This window comes from Helicoverpa zea, chromosome 2 (genome assembly GCF_022581195.2).
Source record: "Helicoverpa zea isolate HzStark_Cry1AcR chromosome 2, ilHelZeax1.1, whole genome shotgun sequence".
Lineage (NCBI taxonomy): Eukaryota > Metazoa > Arthropoda > Insecta > Lepidoptera > Noctuidae > Helicoverpa > Helicoverpa zea.
The window spans coordinates 8108831-8123318 of NC_061453.1; the positions used below are offsets into that span (position 1 = coordinate 8108831).

General features: G+C 38.2%; 1 protein-coding gene and 1 long non-coding RNA gene across 5 annotated transcripts; one reads left to right on the forward strand and one right to left on the reverse strand.

Moving 5' to 3' along the window:
- Positions 1–1411: 1411 nt before the first annotated feature.
- Positions 1412–11117, reverse strand: LOC124638510 (putative ATP-dependent RNA helicase Pl10). Of its 3 annotated transcripts, none has more exons than XM_047175494.1 (13): positions 10895–11117; positions 8654–8750; positions 5916–6095; positions 5159–5415; positions 4715–4858; positions 4417–4628; positions 4216–4341; positions 3779–4133; positions 3542–3668; positions 3267–3419; positions 2747–2942; positions 2418–2590; positions 1412–2296 (listed from the first exon to the last, which is right to left on the reverse strand). In XM_047175494.1, exons 1-13 carry the CDS (start codon positions 10937–10939, stop codon positions 2196–2198), a joined length of 2166 nt encoding a protein of 721 aa, XP_047031450.1. In that variant the 5' UTR covers positions 10940–11117; the 3' UTR covers positions 1412–2195. The 3 variants fall into 3 exon arrangements, with proteins under 3 accessions (XP_047031450.1, XP_047031442.1, XP_047031452.1); XM_047175486.1 differs by having other exon boundaries at positions 5138–5415; XM_047175496.1 differs by lacking the exon at positions 5916–6095 and having other exon boundaries at positions 5138–5415.
- A 904-nt stretch (positions 11118–12021) lies between these two features.
- LOC124643153 lies at positions 12022–14185 on the forward strand. 2 transcript variants are annotated; one of them, XR_006985880.1, is made up of 2 exons: positions 12022–12298; positions 12818–14185. It is a non-coding gene; the product is annotated as an uncharacterized LOC124643153 (long non-coding RNA). The 2 variants fall into 2 exon arrangements; XR_006985881.1 differs by lacking the exon at positions 12022–12298 and adding an exon at positions 12305–12474.
- Positions 14186–14488: the final 303 nt, after the last annotated feature.

Here is a 14488-nt window from a genome sequence, read left to right on the forward strand (position 1 = left end):
AACTCCCTTATCAACTGATGAGAGTACTCATCTTGTGTACTCTCTTATGTACTCGTTTTATGAACTCTCTCGTGTGCTCCTCTCCTCCGTTCACTCGGACCAGTGCTTTCTGTCCGTGCCTTGGTGTCCGTTACCCAGGCCAGATGTTGTCGACAATGGTCATTTGAATCTTATAGATAATTAGTTTTGCGGCTTCTGTAATTGTTGCGCACATTTATAAAGTTGCGCTTATAACGTTACGCCAGCCAGACCTTTTTCTTTCTAATGGGAATATTTAAATTAATATTACCTATAAAATTAGTTGTCTAAATAAAGTAAATGTGCCATATTTTGTATTTGTTCTTTCTTCGGTTGTGAAGTTATTCGAGATTTTGCTGGGGTAACGTTTTTAGTTTTGCTAGATCTTTGAAATGATTAAGCGGATTCTTATCATATTTTGTACATGACTTCCTAGGACTTAGTTTAAACCAAAATAATGCATATCTTAAAGGTTATTTCATTAAATAAAAAATCATTTCAATTGGTCCCAGCACTCTCAATAAGAAGTCTAAAGACTTACTTTAAACGTTATTTTAAAGCTTGTAACTGCCTTCAAATGTATGTAAAGTTTCATTAGTATCCTGTAAGTATTTAACAAGTTATGATGATATTCAGTTCTTCACGAGCACGGTCTTGATGCGCGCGGTGTTATTTGGCCACTGGATTGGATATATGAACTGAATGTTATCTCAATAATTAGTTATATAGATCAGTTGTATATTAGTAAACTTTCAGCTCAGGACATTGGATAATTAATGAGATAATACGATTAAAGTCATTAGGAAGTGAATGACCGTTGTAACCCGACCAAGTTTAGGTGGTTACGAAAAAGCGAAAAAGCCGCCCGCGTTCCACGAAACTACCACACAAATGGGTAGTCCCTTAGATTAAGGCGTTCAAAAAGATAGTATAATTACTACACAATATTGAATCAATCAGTAGTAGAGGTAAGTAGTGAATATTTCTGGCAACCTTCATAAAGATAATGGTCTCTGCACACAGCGGGCGCGGCGCGGCGGGACGGGACGGCGACGCTGAGCAGTTGTAATGTACTAGATATTACGGAGGCCGCCACACAGAGCCGTCCCGCTCGACGCGACGCGACGCGATGATCTAGTACATTGTGTCACATCGCCGTCCCGTCCCGCCGCGCCGCGCCCGCTGTGTGCAGAGACCTTGACGACACGTCACAGTTTAACCGGCCCGGATTTCAATAAGCGGAACATAGCATACTTTCTAGATATTTTTAGATAACGCTATATCTGTCCAAGGTTACTGGTCAATTTACACGTTCGCTGCCTTTGCTGTTATTTTATCGCAATAACTAATAGAAATAAGGAGAAGGAAGCATTAAATATAAAAAGTCGAATGATTCTGTTTCTTAATTTTTATTGGTAAATTCACATTCAAATAATAGATCACGTCGAAGACAGATATTACATTATGGGATATTTCTACTGACAAAATTTAGTAATTATTTGCTATGATACTGTATCGGTACTTTTCAATTTCTAAATCTACTGCTTCATTAGCTACATCAATTTTAGAGTGCGTAAATGCTTCAAAATTCCAGTGTCATGAGTGAATCAGCTATGAGACTGTCAGAAAATAGAAAATCGAAAATACACAATTACATTGTTCACTTACGAATTCACGATACAGATCGGACATCAAAAATATTTCTATATTAATAAACTACTTTCACATAATCGTTACTAAAAAAGACAAAACGCGTGCGAGTCACGACGCGCGTGACGCAAACGATACATGTGATCAAAATTTAATCTAATCGATTACTTCCATTAATGATCGCGAACTACCATTATCGCGGAATATATTCACAGACATTTGTTAAGCATGCCCATGGTGATAGTATGAAGTTAAGAAACAAGGCACGTCCGCGCTCGCGGGCATGCACCTGAGATTCAGCGCCCGCGGCCGGCCGCGCCGACACCTCTCTGTCGCACCGCTCTCTTCTATTGTACAAACATTACCGTATTAAATAGTCACAGGTCAATTTCAGTCCAACTATCAGTTTACGAATTAAAATAAAATATATTAATCTAGAACGTTTCACATCGCTTAAGTTACGAATGAGGGGGTCGAGTACGGGGGTCGCGTGCGGTGCGAGGTCTGCGGGCGGTGCGTGGGGACGCTTACGAGTCCCACCAGTCGGGGCCGCCGCTGCTGCCGCCGCCGCCGCCGCCGTACGACCCGCCGTAGTTGCCGCCGTACGACCCGCCGCCGTACCCGAATCCTGAAATGCGTAACGAACACATCGTGAGTGTCAACTGCCATGAGACATCTAAGTATTTTGACCTCAATGAAATGCCACTTCACAGAGGCGAAAACTTGCGTTGAGAACAAAATGTACTGACCAGAGCCAATAGTAGAGGGCCCTGCGGACCGTGGAGTCTGGCGTGGCTGTGTACGGAAGTCCCTCGCGCCAAACCCGCTGCCGCTGCCTCCGAACCGTCCGCCGCCCGACCGACTGCCGGTGCGCCGGCCACCGCCGCCCAGCCGCCCGTCTGCTGCCGTGCTCGTCAGCCAGCTGTAACGGATATACATTTTATTAAAGGATGCCACTATAAACAAACAACTTAGTCAGGTTAATCATATAATACCATCAATGGTGAAAAGTCAAAAATACATATTGTAGAAAAAAAAATCATCTGTTGCAGCAATTTCAAATTACATTAGTACTTACTTAGGCACATCTTGCTTGGCCTCAACGAGGAGCTCCACGAGGTCCCGCGCGAGGCCGCGGTTGGTGTCGTTGAAGAAGGACGTGGCGACGCCCAGGTTGCCCATACGGCCGGTACGACCGATGCGGTGCACGTACTCCTCAACGTCCGACGGCAAATCAAAGTTAATCACGTGACGCACGTGCGGTATGTCCAGACCTGGGAAACAAGTCAGTGTCAATTTTGCACATAGACTAGAGACTAGACAGTAGATAGATCGGAAATCTAGAGATTTTTAGTGAAGCCAAAAATTAAATACATGACATACGTGCTACTTTTCTTAACTACAAAATCGGCGTTTTGTCGATTAGAAAATTAAAAATATTTTTCAAAATATAGTGGGTTTTGTCATTTGTATATATCTTTATCTGTTACGCGTTGCCGATCTATCAAACGATAGTAGGATGCTAAAACTGTGTTTTTGCAACTCCATATAAGGCAATGTATTCAAGTTCAAAATCATAAATGATATCGGATTGGTACCTCTGGCCGCGACGGCTGTAGCCACAAGGATCGGGGTCTGTCCGGAGCGGAACCGGCGCAGAGCCTCCTCGCGCTCGCGCTGTGTCCGGTCACCGTGGATAGACGTCACTGGGTATCCAAGATTATCCAAGTACTCTTCCAGTTGATCAGCACCTGAATACAAGCACAAGTACAGATAAGATGGCGTGCCATAGTATAAACAAAATACTAATAATTAAACAAGAAAATACTTTTTTCAAGTTGCTTTCGTAAATCGGAGACATCTATTAATTTACCTTTCTTGGTTTCGACGAACACAAGAATAAGCTGATCCTCTTCAGGGCGCGCACGCTGCAGCAAGTTGGAAGCATTCAGCAAGTCCAACAAGAAAGAACGCTTGTCCATTTCCTCCACCCATACCACCTGGGAAATGAGGTTTATTTTAAATCATATGAAATTAAATATTTAAGATTTCTTAATTTGTGAATCATCTATATTCAGTTTATGACAGTTTTATCTATTGTATTATTTACCTTCTGTGTGATATTCTCGGATGTGGAACCAACGCGTCCAACAGCAAGGAAAACGTAATTATACAAGAAATCCTGTGCTAACACCTGGATTTGTTTTGGGAAAGTCGCAGAGAACATGAGCGTCTGGCGCTCGCCAGTCTTTGGCATCGTGTGGCTCTCGACGATCTTGCGGATCTGGGGTTCGAAACCCATGTCAAGCATTCTGTCGGCCTCGTCGAGCACGAGGTGCCGGCAGTGGTCCAGCGCCACGCGGCCGCGGGCCAGCATGTCCACCAGCCGGCCCGGCGTCGCCACCAGCAGGTGGCAGCCGCGCTCCAGCTCGCGGAACTGTTCGTGTATCGGGGAACCGCCGTACCTGCACACCAACGTTCACATTACTTCTCTGTTTCACACACAATTTACGTTCATTCTTGTTTGTATGATGTTAGAATACTTACACGACACATGGTCGCACACGGGAGCGGTAGGCGAATTTTCTAGCCTCATCAAAAATCTGTGTAGCGAGCTCGCGCGTCGGGGCCAACACCAAACCCAGAGGGTATTGCTTGCGCCGAATGTGCGGTCTGTTAAAAAAATAACATTTGTCAATTAATCAATTTTGTGAAAAAGAATGTAACAAGTCGGCAAGTGATACTCACCCCATATGTTTGACAGGCCCAGCTTCGTACATCTGATTGAGGATGGGCACAAGGAATGCGGCCGTCTTGCCTGAACCAGTCTGTGCGCACGCCATGACATCTCTTCTGCCCAGGACTATCGGGATTGCATACTTCTGGACCGGCGTCGGCTTGTCGTAGCGAGCGGAGGCTATATTCTGGCGCATTATTTCCGTCAGGTTAACATCCTCAAACTGTAAACAATCATTCAAAATCAATAAGTAGAATTGACATTAAGGATTCATTTTATTTGATACATCGTGTATGTGAAGTTACGCACGCTGGTAATGAAGTCTGGGACGCGATCGCCGCTGGCCTCAACGGGAATATCCTCGTATTTGGAGAAATTAATTCCTGTGTTGCCAGTGCCAAACAGCTCCAACTCCTGCCGCTCGTCGCGAGGTAGCGGGATCGTCCAATCATTCTGTAACAATTGTTGTTGAAGTTAATTTGTCCACCATGCGCATATCTAACCTAAGTCAGATGGGTAACAATTTTAGGGCGAGTTACTGAAGCGTAATACTTAAGCAGCAAATTATTTGAGCTGATATTATATAGCCATGAGTGCTGGCAAAGCAAAGCTTTTTCATTGTGCCTCATTTTTGTGCATCACGTCCTTTCTTCATGCGATTGTAACGGCAATATCTAGCGGAAATAATTGTTGCAACCCGCCCAATTCATAGGTAATAAAAGTTAGACTGACTGAATTGCTTTCATGTCCAACCTCGTCCCTGCGGTTGCTCGTGAGGCGTACATCATCGGAGTGCCAGCGCGAGTTGCTGCGCTCCTCAGCGCGCGGCTCGGGCTCCTTCCAGCGGTCGTTGCGCGGCGGCGGCGGCTCGTTGAACTCGCGCACGTCGCGGCTGCTGGCGCCGCCCGCGCCGCTGGCCGCGCGCCCGCCGCCCGACGCTCCCCAGCGCTCAGACGACTCCGACCAGCGCTGAGGCTCTGAGTCGCCATTTTGATATCCTGAATCACGACCTACACCAAAACAAAGTATTCATCAAAACATTAGGCTTTGGACTTTATTGACTGCACACATCTTATACCAAAAATCTTATGAACAATGACGTCACAAACTCGAGGCGAATCTGCATTAGTCACGCCGCCGAGTCTGCGTATGATATTCAAATTAGCAAACTGTTAACGATTGGATGATTTTCTTCTCATCAATTTGATCAAGAACGTTCTTGACGTAGGGTACACTTGTATGTTGGCGATTCAGAAAGCCGAGTGTAAAATACATCACCTTTCAACCAAAGGTATTGCCCATTATAGTATAAAACGATGTAAAATATGATCTCCAGTACTTCTAATAAACGTGAACATAGTGTTTGGTATTTTACAAGTTATCAACTTAGATGCGAATACCAATCAATACATTGATAACAACGGACGCTGATAAGATGTTAGATAAGTGTTAGTCTAGAGTTGACTGTCGACTGTCTATGAGAGACTTGTAGTAAGACATGTGGACATACCGCGGTCCCTGCGCGGGTATCGCGAGTCGTTGCCGCGATCGTATTCACGTTCGCGGTCACGGTCGCGGTCGTCGCGCCGACCACCACGGTCGTAGGTTCTAGAGTTGCCTCCGAATGATGAACGGCCGTCCCGTTGATCGTTTGAACGGGCGTCTAAGCTTGGGCGCTTAGACTCTTCCCCTGCACAAATGAATCATGTAGTAATCTATTGAACCAGCACGAGAGTCGTCTGTCGCGTGAGGCCACGACTCTCGACCTTTAATCTTTTACTTTGATAACACTTCAGTTGAAAATGGTTCAAGTTTGTATTTTCAGTGGTTAGATTCGTTTAAACTAATTTATATGCAAGATAGTACAAAACTTAGGAAGCATTCAGTATTATTATCAGCAATTTCAGACATACAGCAGCATATCAGTTAGTTATCATTTAATCATAAGCTCAAGAGACCATACCATTTTTTTATATAATGTCATACAATTTCCATATTAATTAATATTATGAAACCCGATGAAATACGAAATCTATGCATGATAAACGTCAAACCAATGAAACGTTGAAATGTTTTCATGACTTGGGTGGCGGTACTTGTAATATTCCTGAAGAATAGTTTTAGATAATAATTACAGATAAAACTATAATTATATTGCGATTTCAATGTTTTTTTTTGTTTCCATAACTGAAGGGAGCGTATTGACGGTAGGTCTTACCAAACCTCAATACTCAAATAGGTCTATGCTCGGGAGAGCATTATCAAACCCTAATATAAGTGGATTCCTTTACACGCAACCGATAACCTCGCTTTATTCAACATTATTCTAACCTACAATACGATTTTTTATACATAAAACCATGTAAGTAGGAGTTCTGTAATAAGATTGAATAAACGCAGTAACAATACGCTAGATAAGAATATATTGATAAAAATCAATGTTCAAAATTTTTATCTGTATGTCCCACTTTCCAGAAATAATGCCTACTACAATTCAGCACAAAACTAACACCCACGTCGTACAATGTTCCTATTTCATGTATCGGAGAATAGGGACATCATATCACGTTACACTGACCCCTGCTCAACTCAGCACAAAGCTGAATTATCATAAAGGAACTATAACGATAATCTTATTTACAGTTTTGCTTCCCAAAACAGTTCATGTTTGGATACATATTTTTGAATGAGACATTTCATTCGATTCATACCGGTACATTCACCGTGCGTCATTCCGAATTGGTAGTCATGTATGTTATTTTCAGTTAGTCACGATATTTAAATGCGTATTCCTTGAGACTGCGTTGCTTACAACAGGTCATGTTCTCATAAGCAAAGCCGCAACCGTATCGCGAGAATTTTCTTGTTTTAAGCCGAATGAACGCTCCACGGCACTTACAATAAACATAAACATCAGCATACCTAGCTTCGTTAGATTACTGATTACGAGAGAATAAACAGGAGTTACAGTAAAGGTAATTTTACAACAACTCGACTCTTTAAAGTTTTAAAGCAAAACTTTCAAGTTGATGAGAAGCTTGCAATTTTGTTTGTTTGCTACAACCATATTTTGCGACCTCTGGTGGCATACAAGAGGTCAAATGGCGTCAGGATTTTTTTTAAAATAATTCTGAAGAGCACTCTGGGACTTTGCGCATCATAATTGATTTGGATAATAAGTAGAAATCCCTGCATTTCTAGTGCTTGCACCAACATTCCCAGAACAGAGTGATGACACCTGTGTTTTTTTACAATTATGTGAATGTGATCTTACTTGTACTAACATGTTACATAGTCCATTAGCTATGTTTAAAGTATTTATGAAAGGCGTTAAATTCATCACATTTTAGTACAAGTTATTACAGTACATAGACTGATATGAACAAATAGCAAGCGTCAAATGGCCTTTACCTGTCAACTCATTGCAGATATTGAAATGTAATAAAGTAGCATAACACTTTATTAGCATACTTTACTAACATATAGTGTTTATTTCATGCAGGAGACAGATCAAAGCAAAAAGCTATAAGAACTGGTGATTTATGTGATGAAAATGCAAGAACTACCTACAATGTTTGACACTTTACAATTTTTACAATCAAACATTGTAGGTAGGATGTGTGATTGAACCTTGAGTAAAAAGGATAGGATATTGAGGATTTATTTCAATTAAAGCCATGAATGTTTTATGTATAAATATGATAACATGATTAAATTGCAGGTATGTACGTCAATTTCTATGACAATTCCTTTATTCTGCCACTAAAATATGATAAACACTCACTTGATAACAATTGTTTATTGTGTTGTTTTAACTATAATATCACAATGGAATTGTGATCATTTACAATACAAGCATGGAATGCACTTGTAACAATAAGTACTTTTAAAATTCCACCATATCATCTTTTTGGATAGGCATGATGCATTTGATTTATACTATTGGTGACTCACACTACAATCCATATGACCTACTTGAATAGCTATGTTTTACTTTAATGCTTACTTCACTCATTTTCAGCAAATTCTGGGAATTTAATTCATCAGAAGTTCCATTTTCAATTATGTACTATGAAAAATAAAACAGAAAATCTAGCAAGTTATAATCAATTACATGCTGTAACAATAAACTTGTACACACTACATTATCATATAATTTGCATTGTTATTAGGACAAGAGGAAGGCAGTGTGCCAAGGACATGATGCAATGTGCACAATAATACAAGCTAGTGTTGTTGCCATCTTACCTTGTGAAGGGTTGGCCTGCAACTGCCTGCGCAGATGCGGGGGGATGTAGCGGCCAGCACTCTTATTAGCCTGAGGCTGCAAGTCCAGACCAGCAAGCTGCAAGATCAAATCACATTACAACACACTGAAATGTCAATTGTGAAAGCGCTAAACAATTTTGTAGCTCCTATCGCAACCTTAAATAATTTTGTAATCGATTATTTTTTAGTCTCGCTGAATGTTGAAATTCAAGTTCATAGTATAATTAGAATAACTTGGTAGTCTAGTATTGGCAAATTGAAAATTCATGATAAGTAAATTGTCAACTAGGCTGCAAATTTGATGGCCGCACCCAGTTTGACAAAAGTTCGTTGTCTATCTCATCTACAAGCAGATATAGTTTTAAAGTCTAGTTCAATGAGCTGTGAGAGGTTAGGAACATTGTAACCTTTTAAGTGATACATTATGAAATATACAAAGAGCTTAAAACATGAAATTTGTGTTATTGTGCTTTGTCTCAAATTAAAACTTAAGCTAATGTAGTGTTTTAATATTAAATGCATTTGAAGTAAGGGTATTTATTTGAATATATTTTCAGTTTCATGTGTGCCTTGTAATTCCCATAGAGGTTTAAAAATAATATTTGTAATTTGATATGGTGAATATTTTACAGCTTTGTTATTTTATATCCGTTATATAAACCGTATAGAGTGAGATTACAGGTACAAACTTATAATTTCATTGTGTGAAGAACTAGTCATCATATAACCTTGTGCATTGAATTGTTACACCTGATTGATAACCACAAAACTTTCCATGTCGTAAAATATACACTCAAGGCAATTTCAAGAGATCTTTTTGTTTAAATAAGCAACAGTAGTACAGTAATAGTGAAGTTGCTACATATCGCCACCCAACTATAGCAAATTAGACATGCTAACTTGACTACACAAGCATGACAAAATACTACATGATAAAGCTGCTATGAACTGAACATTCATTTAAAACTCTATAGATGATCAAATTACAGCTATCCTTTTAGATATCTCTTCATGTGCTTATTCCGGTGTAGGTACCTACATATTAATTGCGAAACCTTTTATTTCCTCCCGCCATGACACGCAAATATAGCATGACTAGGGACACGAAAAAAGTATCGATGCTTTGTGGTATCGAGTACATTCCAGTTCGATACCGATACTTTTGTACTCGATACTTTGCATTCGATACTTTTACTCAATAAGTACTTTTTCCCAGGTATCGTATCGAATGAAGAATTTAATTTAACAGCGCTTTCTAGCTCACTACTACTTATAAGCTACTACTTATCGGCACAGGTTTCGCCACTTTCAGTAGATCCCTTAAAACAATGGGAAGATATGAAAGTAGTATTCCCAAAATTATATAAATTGGCACGAGAATATATATCAATCCCTGCGACGTCAGTACCTTCAGAACAATTATTTTCTAAAGCAGGAAGTACCATCACAAAAATTCGAAACCGCTTATCTCCAAAAAGGCTCAACAAACTTCTATTTTTAAGTGACTGTACGGAGGAGGAATGGGATCTTTAATCTACTACGCGGGTGAAACTGTGGGACACTGCTAGTTTTTAGTATACCTCAAATAACTTAATATTGTTTCCTTTTGCTACATTTTCGATTTGTTTCATTCATTCCATTTTCCATTTTGCTATTATTCTATTAAAGTGTACCAATACCATTTGTTTTTTATGTCCTGCTGAACTGAAGTAAAACTGACATTATTTACTGACTGATATTGACCAAGCAAATTTTGATCTAAAAAAGTACTCGATACCTTGAAGTATCGATACTTTTGTTTCGATACTTTAATGAGTACGATACTTTGTTATCGATTCTACTCATGAGTACGATATCGATACTTTTGCTTCGATACCGTGTCCCTAAGCATGACAATGACCTCACTCGTAAGTGCCTTTGGAAAACTACTGTAATAACTAAGTAGGTGTCGACACTATGTACATCATGATATTTCACAAAATCAATGAAATAGATACCATAAAAGTGGAAGAACCAAGTCGCCATGTTGGTTAATCTGAGACACGTAAAGCATTGCGATTTTAGAGATCGATGCTTTCATCAAATACAAGATCTTTTCATGAATTAGAAGCGTTTTATATTCATGGCATATATCTTTGAATGGTGCATTTAATAGCTGTATTTTCATCCAAATTTGTAAAAAATCAATACTAAGTGCATGTAGGTACATGAGGTACAGACCTGCTGCTCTAGACCTGTTCCATTTTGGTTGGTAACATTACTCATATTACTACCAAGCGGTACGTTTTTTTGGGAACTTTGCTCCAAAAATATTATACAAACACAGTCTACAATGAATTTTGCACAAACACAAATTCACAAAATCACATGAAAAGGCTTCAATTTTTCTCTCCGAAATCACTTTTCATTCGTAGTTTTTGTTCTTCACTGATTATTTAGCATCTCGCTTTAATTCTCATTCACTCACTCCCTCTCATTCGGTCAATATTTCCACATGAGAACAGAAAATTCCAATATAATTGCTTTTTGGAATTGGTTTTTTACTTTCCGTTTAATATTAATGTTATATCCAATTATTTTCATGCAGAATTTTCACATATCACATGGATTTTAATTAAAAAAATAGTAAATAAACACATTATAGAAGACTAAAATGCTCATAGGAGTGCCATTAAAAAAGGAAATTAAATTAACTGGCAACATTTTCATCTGTAATTTTAGATGAAAACTGCTTTACCATCAGAGCACTTCCGCTTCTAATCATTTATTTTTCCAGTAGATGTCACTTTTTCTTGTCTACACACAGATTATTTAGAAAATTTAAGGCTCGGAGCACATGCGGAGCACTATCTGGAAATAAATAATATCTTACCAAGATTTTTCAGATTTACCAGATGTATATATTTTTATTTTCAAACAAATGTCGTTATTATTCGCCAATTTGAAGAAAAATAAAAACAGGAACAGCAACATGAGCTATATATGAAGTCACATCACCCTACTTAGCTTATATAATTTTACATGATTATACTTAAAACTATTTCAACTTATACAGAGCATGATTCTGATTAACATTATAAAGAGCATAGTAAAATTATATTTTTTGAAAAAAAAAAAAATGTACTGAGTTTTGACTTAATACTCAATAACTGCCATGTGCAGTAACTAGAACTAATGGGCACTAAAAGAAATATGTGGCAATAGTAACAAAGAAGTTTATTTTCTAAATATTTGCTATGAATAATAACAATTATGAAAAATGTATTAACACTTTCTTTAAAAATACTTCATAATAGCTGGGCCAAGATTTTGATATCTCTGTTTGTCTGTACGGGGGATTAGTCAGTCATAAATTTACAAGAACTTCCACGCATATATTTTTAACACTAAATATTTATTCGTATATCGATAAAATAGTTTTATTAGGATATAATTATTAATTAAAATACCTCTAGGATAGATATTTTTTTTAAAGTAAGATAATTTTGAATGAGATTAAAGGACTGGGTTCTATGATATTTTAACACAATATTTTTAATAATTTGATTGATTGACATGTAAAAAATTCTAGTAAACAAAACAAATATTTTCTCTTTATTTTCTTTATTATTTATCTTCTTGCATGTAAGTTCTATTGCTTATTTTGTAGCATATGTATTGTACAATTTTGTAGAAACCTCTGTCTACGTGTGTGTTTTTGTAGATATCTCTGTCTACAGAATATAAACGGGGATTGTTAAAATAGTATAATGGGTCATTTAGAAAAGTTCAGTAATCTACCTTCACTTAAGTATTTAGAGGTCCATATCTATTCTAATTTGTGTACCAATTGCATACTTATACACTTAAACATGTTAGCTTGTATGATTATTCAGTACATAGTCGTAACAAATGAAAGCAAACTTGCTAACAGAACAAATAGACCTCAGCCCTGATTAAGATTTTTATGATAAGTCCAATGTATATTCCTACAAAAATCCTTTATTTTTCTATAATCTCAACAGACAAATTTCAATAGGTTCAGGTGTTTTCTTGCAGTTTCACTTTGAATTTTCTTACAAAGTACTTAATCTTGACTTGTTTTATTAAATTCTGATGCAATAAGTACACATGTGTGTAACGTAAAGTGCATCGTTATTTCAGCATGGAAACAACATCTCATATGCCTCCGCAGCCACGCGAGCGACAGCCACCTCCGGAGCCCCGGGTACGTCAGCCTCCACCACCACCACGGCGTGCAACCGCGCAGCCTCCACCCCAGCCAAGAGAGCGCCACGCGCCCCCTGCGCCCCGGGAGAGGATACCACCACCTCCCCCAAAACACTGATCCCAGATCTCGACAACTATGTAGAAATATCAGGGAATGCTTTTGACATTAGAAATTAATAGTGGGCTCATACTATTATATTTTTTTCAGTCTATGATAACCCAAATAATCCAAAGCATTTCCTGGTGTAACTGCTCATTAATGTTTTATTGTCTTTCTTACTAAGGATATTATGAGTAATATGATCCATGTGTTATATATGACTCATACTAGGATAATGCAGCTGTTGTTGATAAAGAAATCAGCAGAATATATTTTGCTGATGTTTGTGTGAACAAGAAACGTTGTACAACTGTTTTATATACATATTTTGTACTTTTTTTATTAAAATGTTTATAAGACTTTGGCTTTATAGATTCTCAAGAGTAAAATAATATACCAACTATAATGTGATTAGCCACTTTTTCTCATAATTATCTGTATCTGTCATACCTTGCTGAGAGCTTAGCAAATTTTTTTTAATTTGGGGAATAACCTATTTCAATAATAATATTTTTCGGTTGAGGGTATTTACCTAAAATCTTGGTCAATTTCCTGTAACTTTTTTTGGTATAAATAAGAGACAAATACCTACACAGGGTTTTTGCTCCATTATAAATGAATCATGATAATAACCATGAGCAATAATTTTAGTAGAATGATGCTAGCTGTGTCAGATAATATATTTCAACACTAATGTAGTAGACGCTTGCGTGGGCGAAGGATGTTCATAATCTAAACGTGATAACTTACAAAATCCTCAGTTTGTTCGCTTCTCTCTGAACATTAGGTATCTAGTTAGTGACAAACAAACTTAGAAAAATGTATCGTCGATTGTTCCTGATATTAATGTTGTTTGTGTGCGTTGTGTTTTGTCGCCCGAATGTTGCGAGGCAGGAAAAAGTTCTTATGAATCCACAAGCAGTACGTAAGAGCAATGCGCTGTTCGCCTTCGCTGATGACTCCCCGGTGAGCAACTCCTGCCCTGATGGATTTCAAATGGACATCTCTGGAGTCTGTCGGGAGGTGTGGTATGATGAATACGACAATTAGACAAAATACTACGCGACAAAATACGAGATAGACCTCGAATTCGCTGTCGACATATCGACCGAGGAGATGAACATGGACAATCATTATATGTCTATCTATATATTGATTCTATGTTGAATAACAAAAGTTTTTATTAAACTTGTAACGATTTACTTAATGTTATTTTATTAATGAGAACCTACCTACATTTTTACAAGATACATATTAGTTCCTGGTGATATAAAACATATTGAATACATAGGTTTAGCTGTATATAACACATAAAGTACCTATATAACTAACCTTGGCCAAGGTTAAATAGATAAAATACCAATTAGGTAGGTAGTTATCATCAGGTAACGGACATTGTTATCTATTGTTGTAAAAATACTGATTTAGGTGGGTGTTATTATTCGTGCTTGAATCATGATAAAGGCAAAACCCTGTTAGAGCCGGTTCACACATGAGACAGCTAA

Coding starts and splice junctions, on each gene's coding strand:
- LOC124638510 (XM_047175486.1), bottom strand. CDS start 10,939: ATGAGTAATGTTACCAACCAAAATGGAACAGGTCTAGAGCAGCAG. Junction 4,859..5,137: donor TTGGACATGAAAGCAATTCA/GTCAGTCTAACT, acceptor CAATTGTTACAG/AATGATTGGACGATCCCGCT. Junction 2,943..3,266: donor TACAGCCGTCGCGGCCAGAG/GTACCAATCCGA, acceptor CTTGTTTCCCAG/GTCTGGACATACCGCACGTG.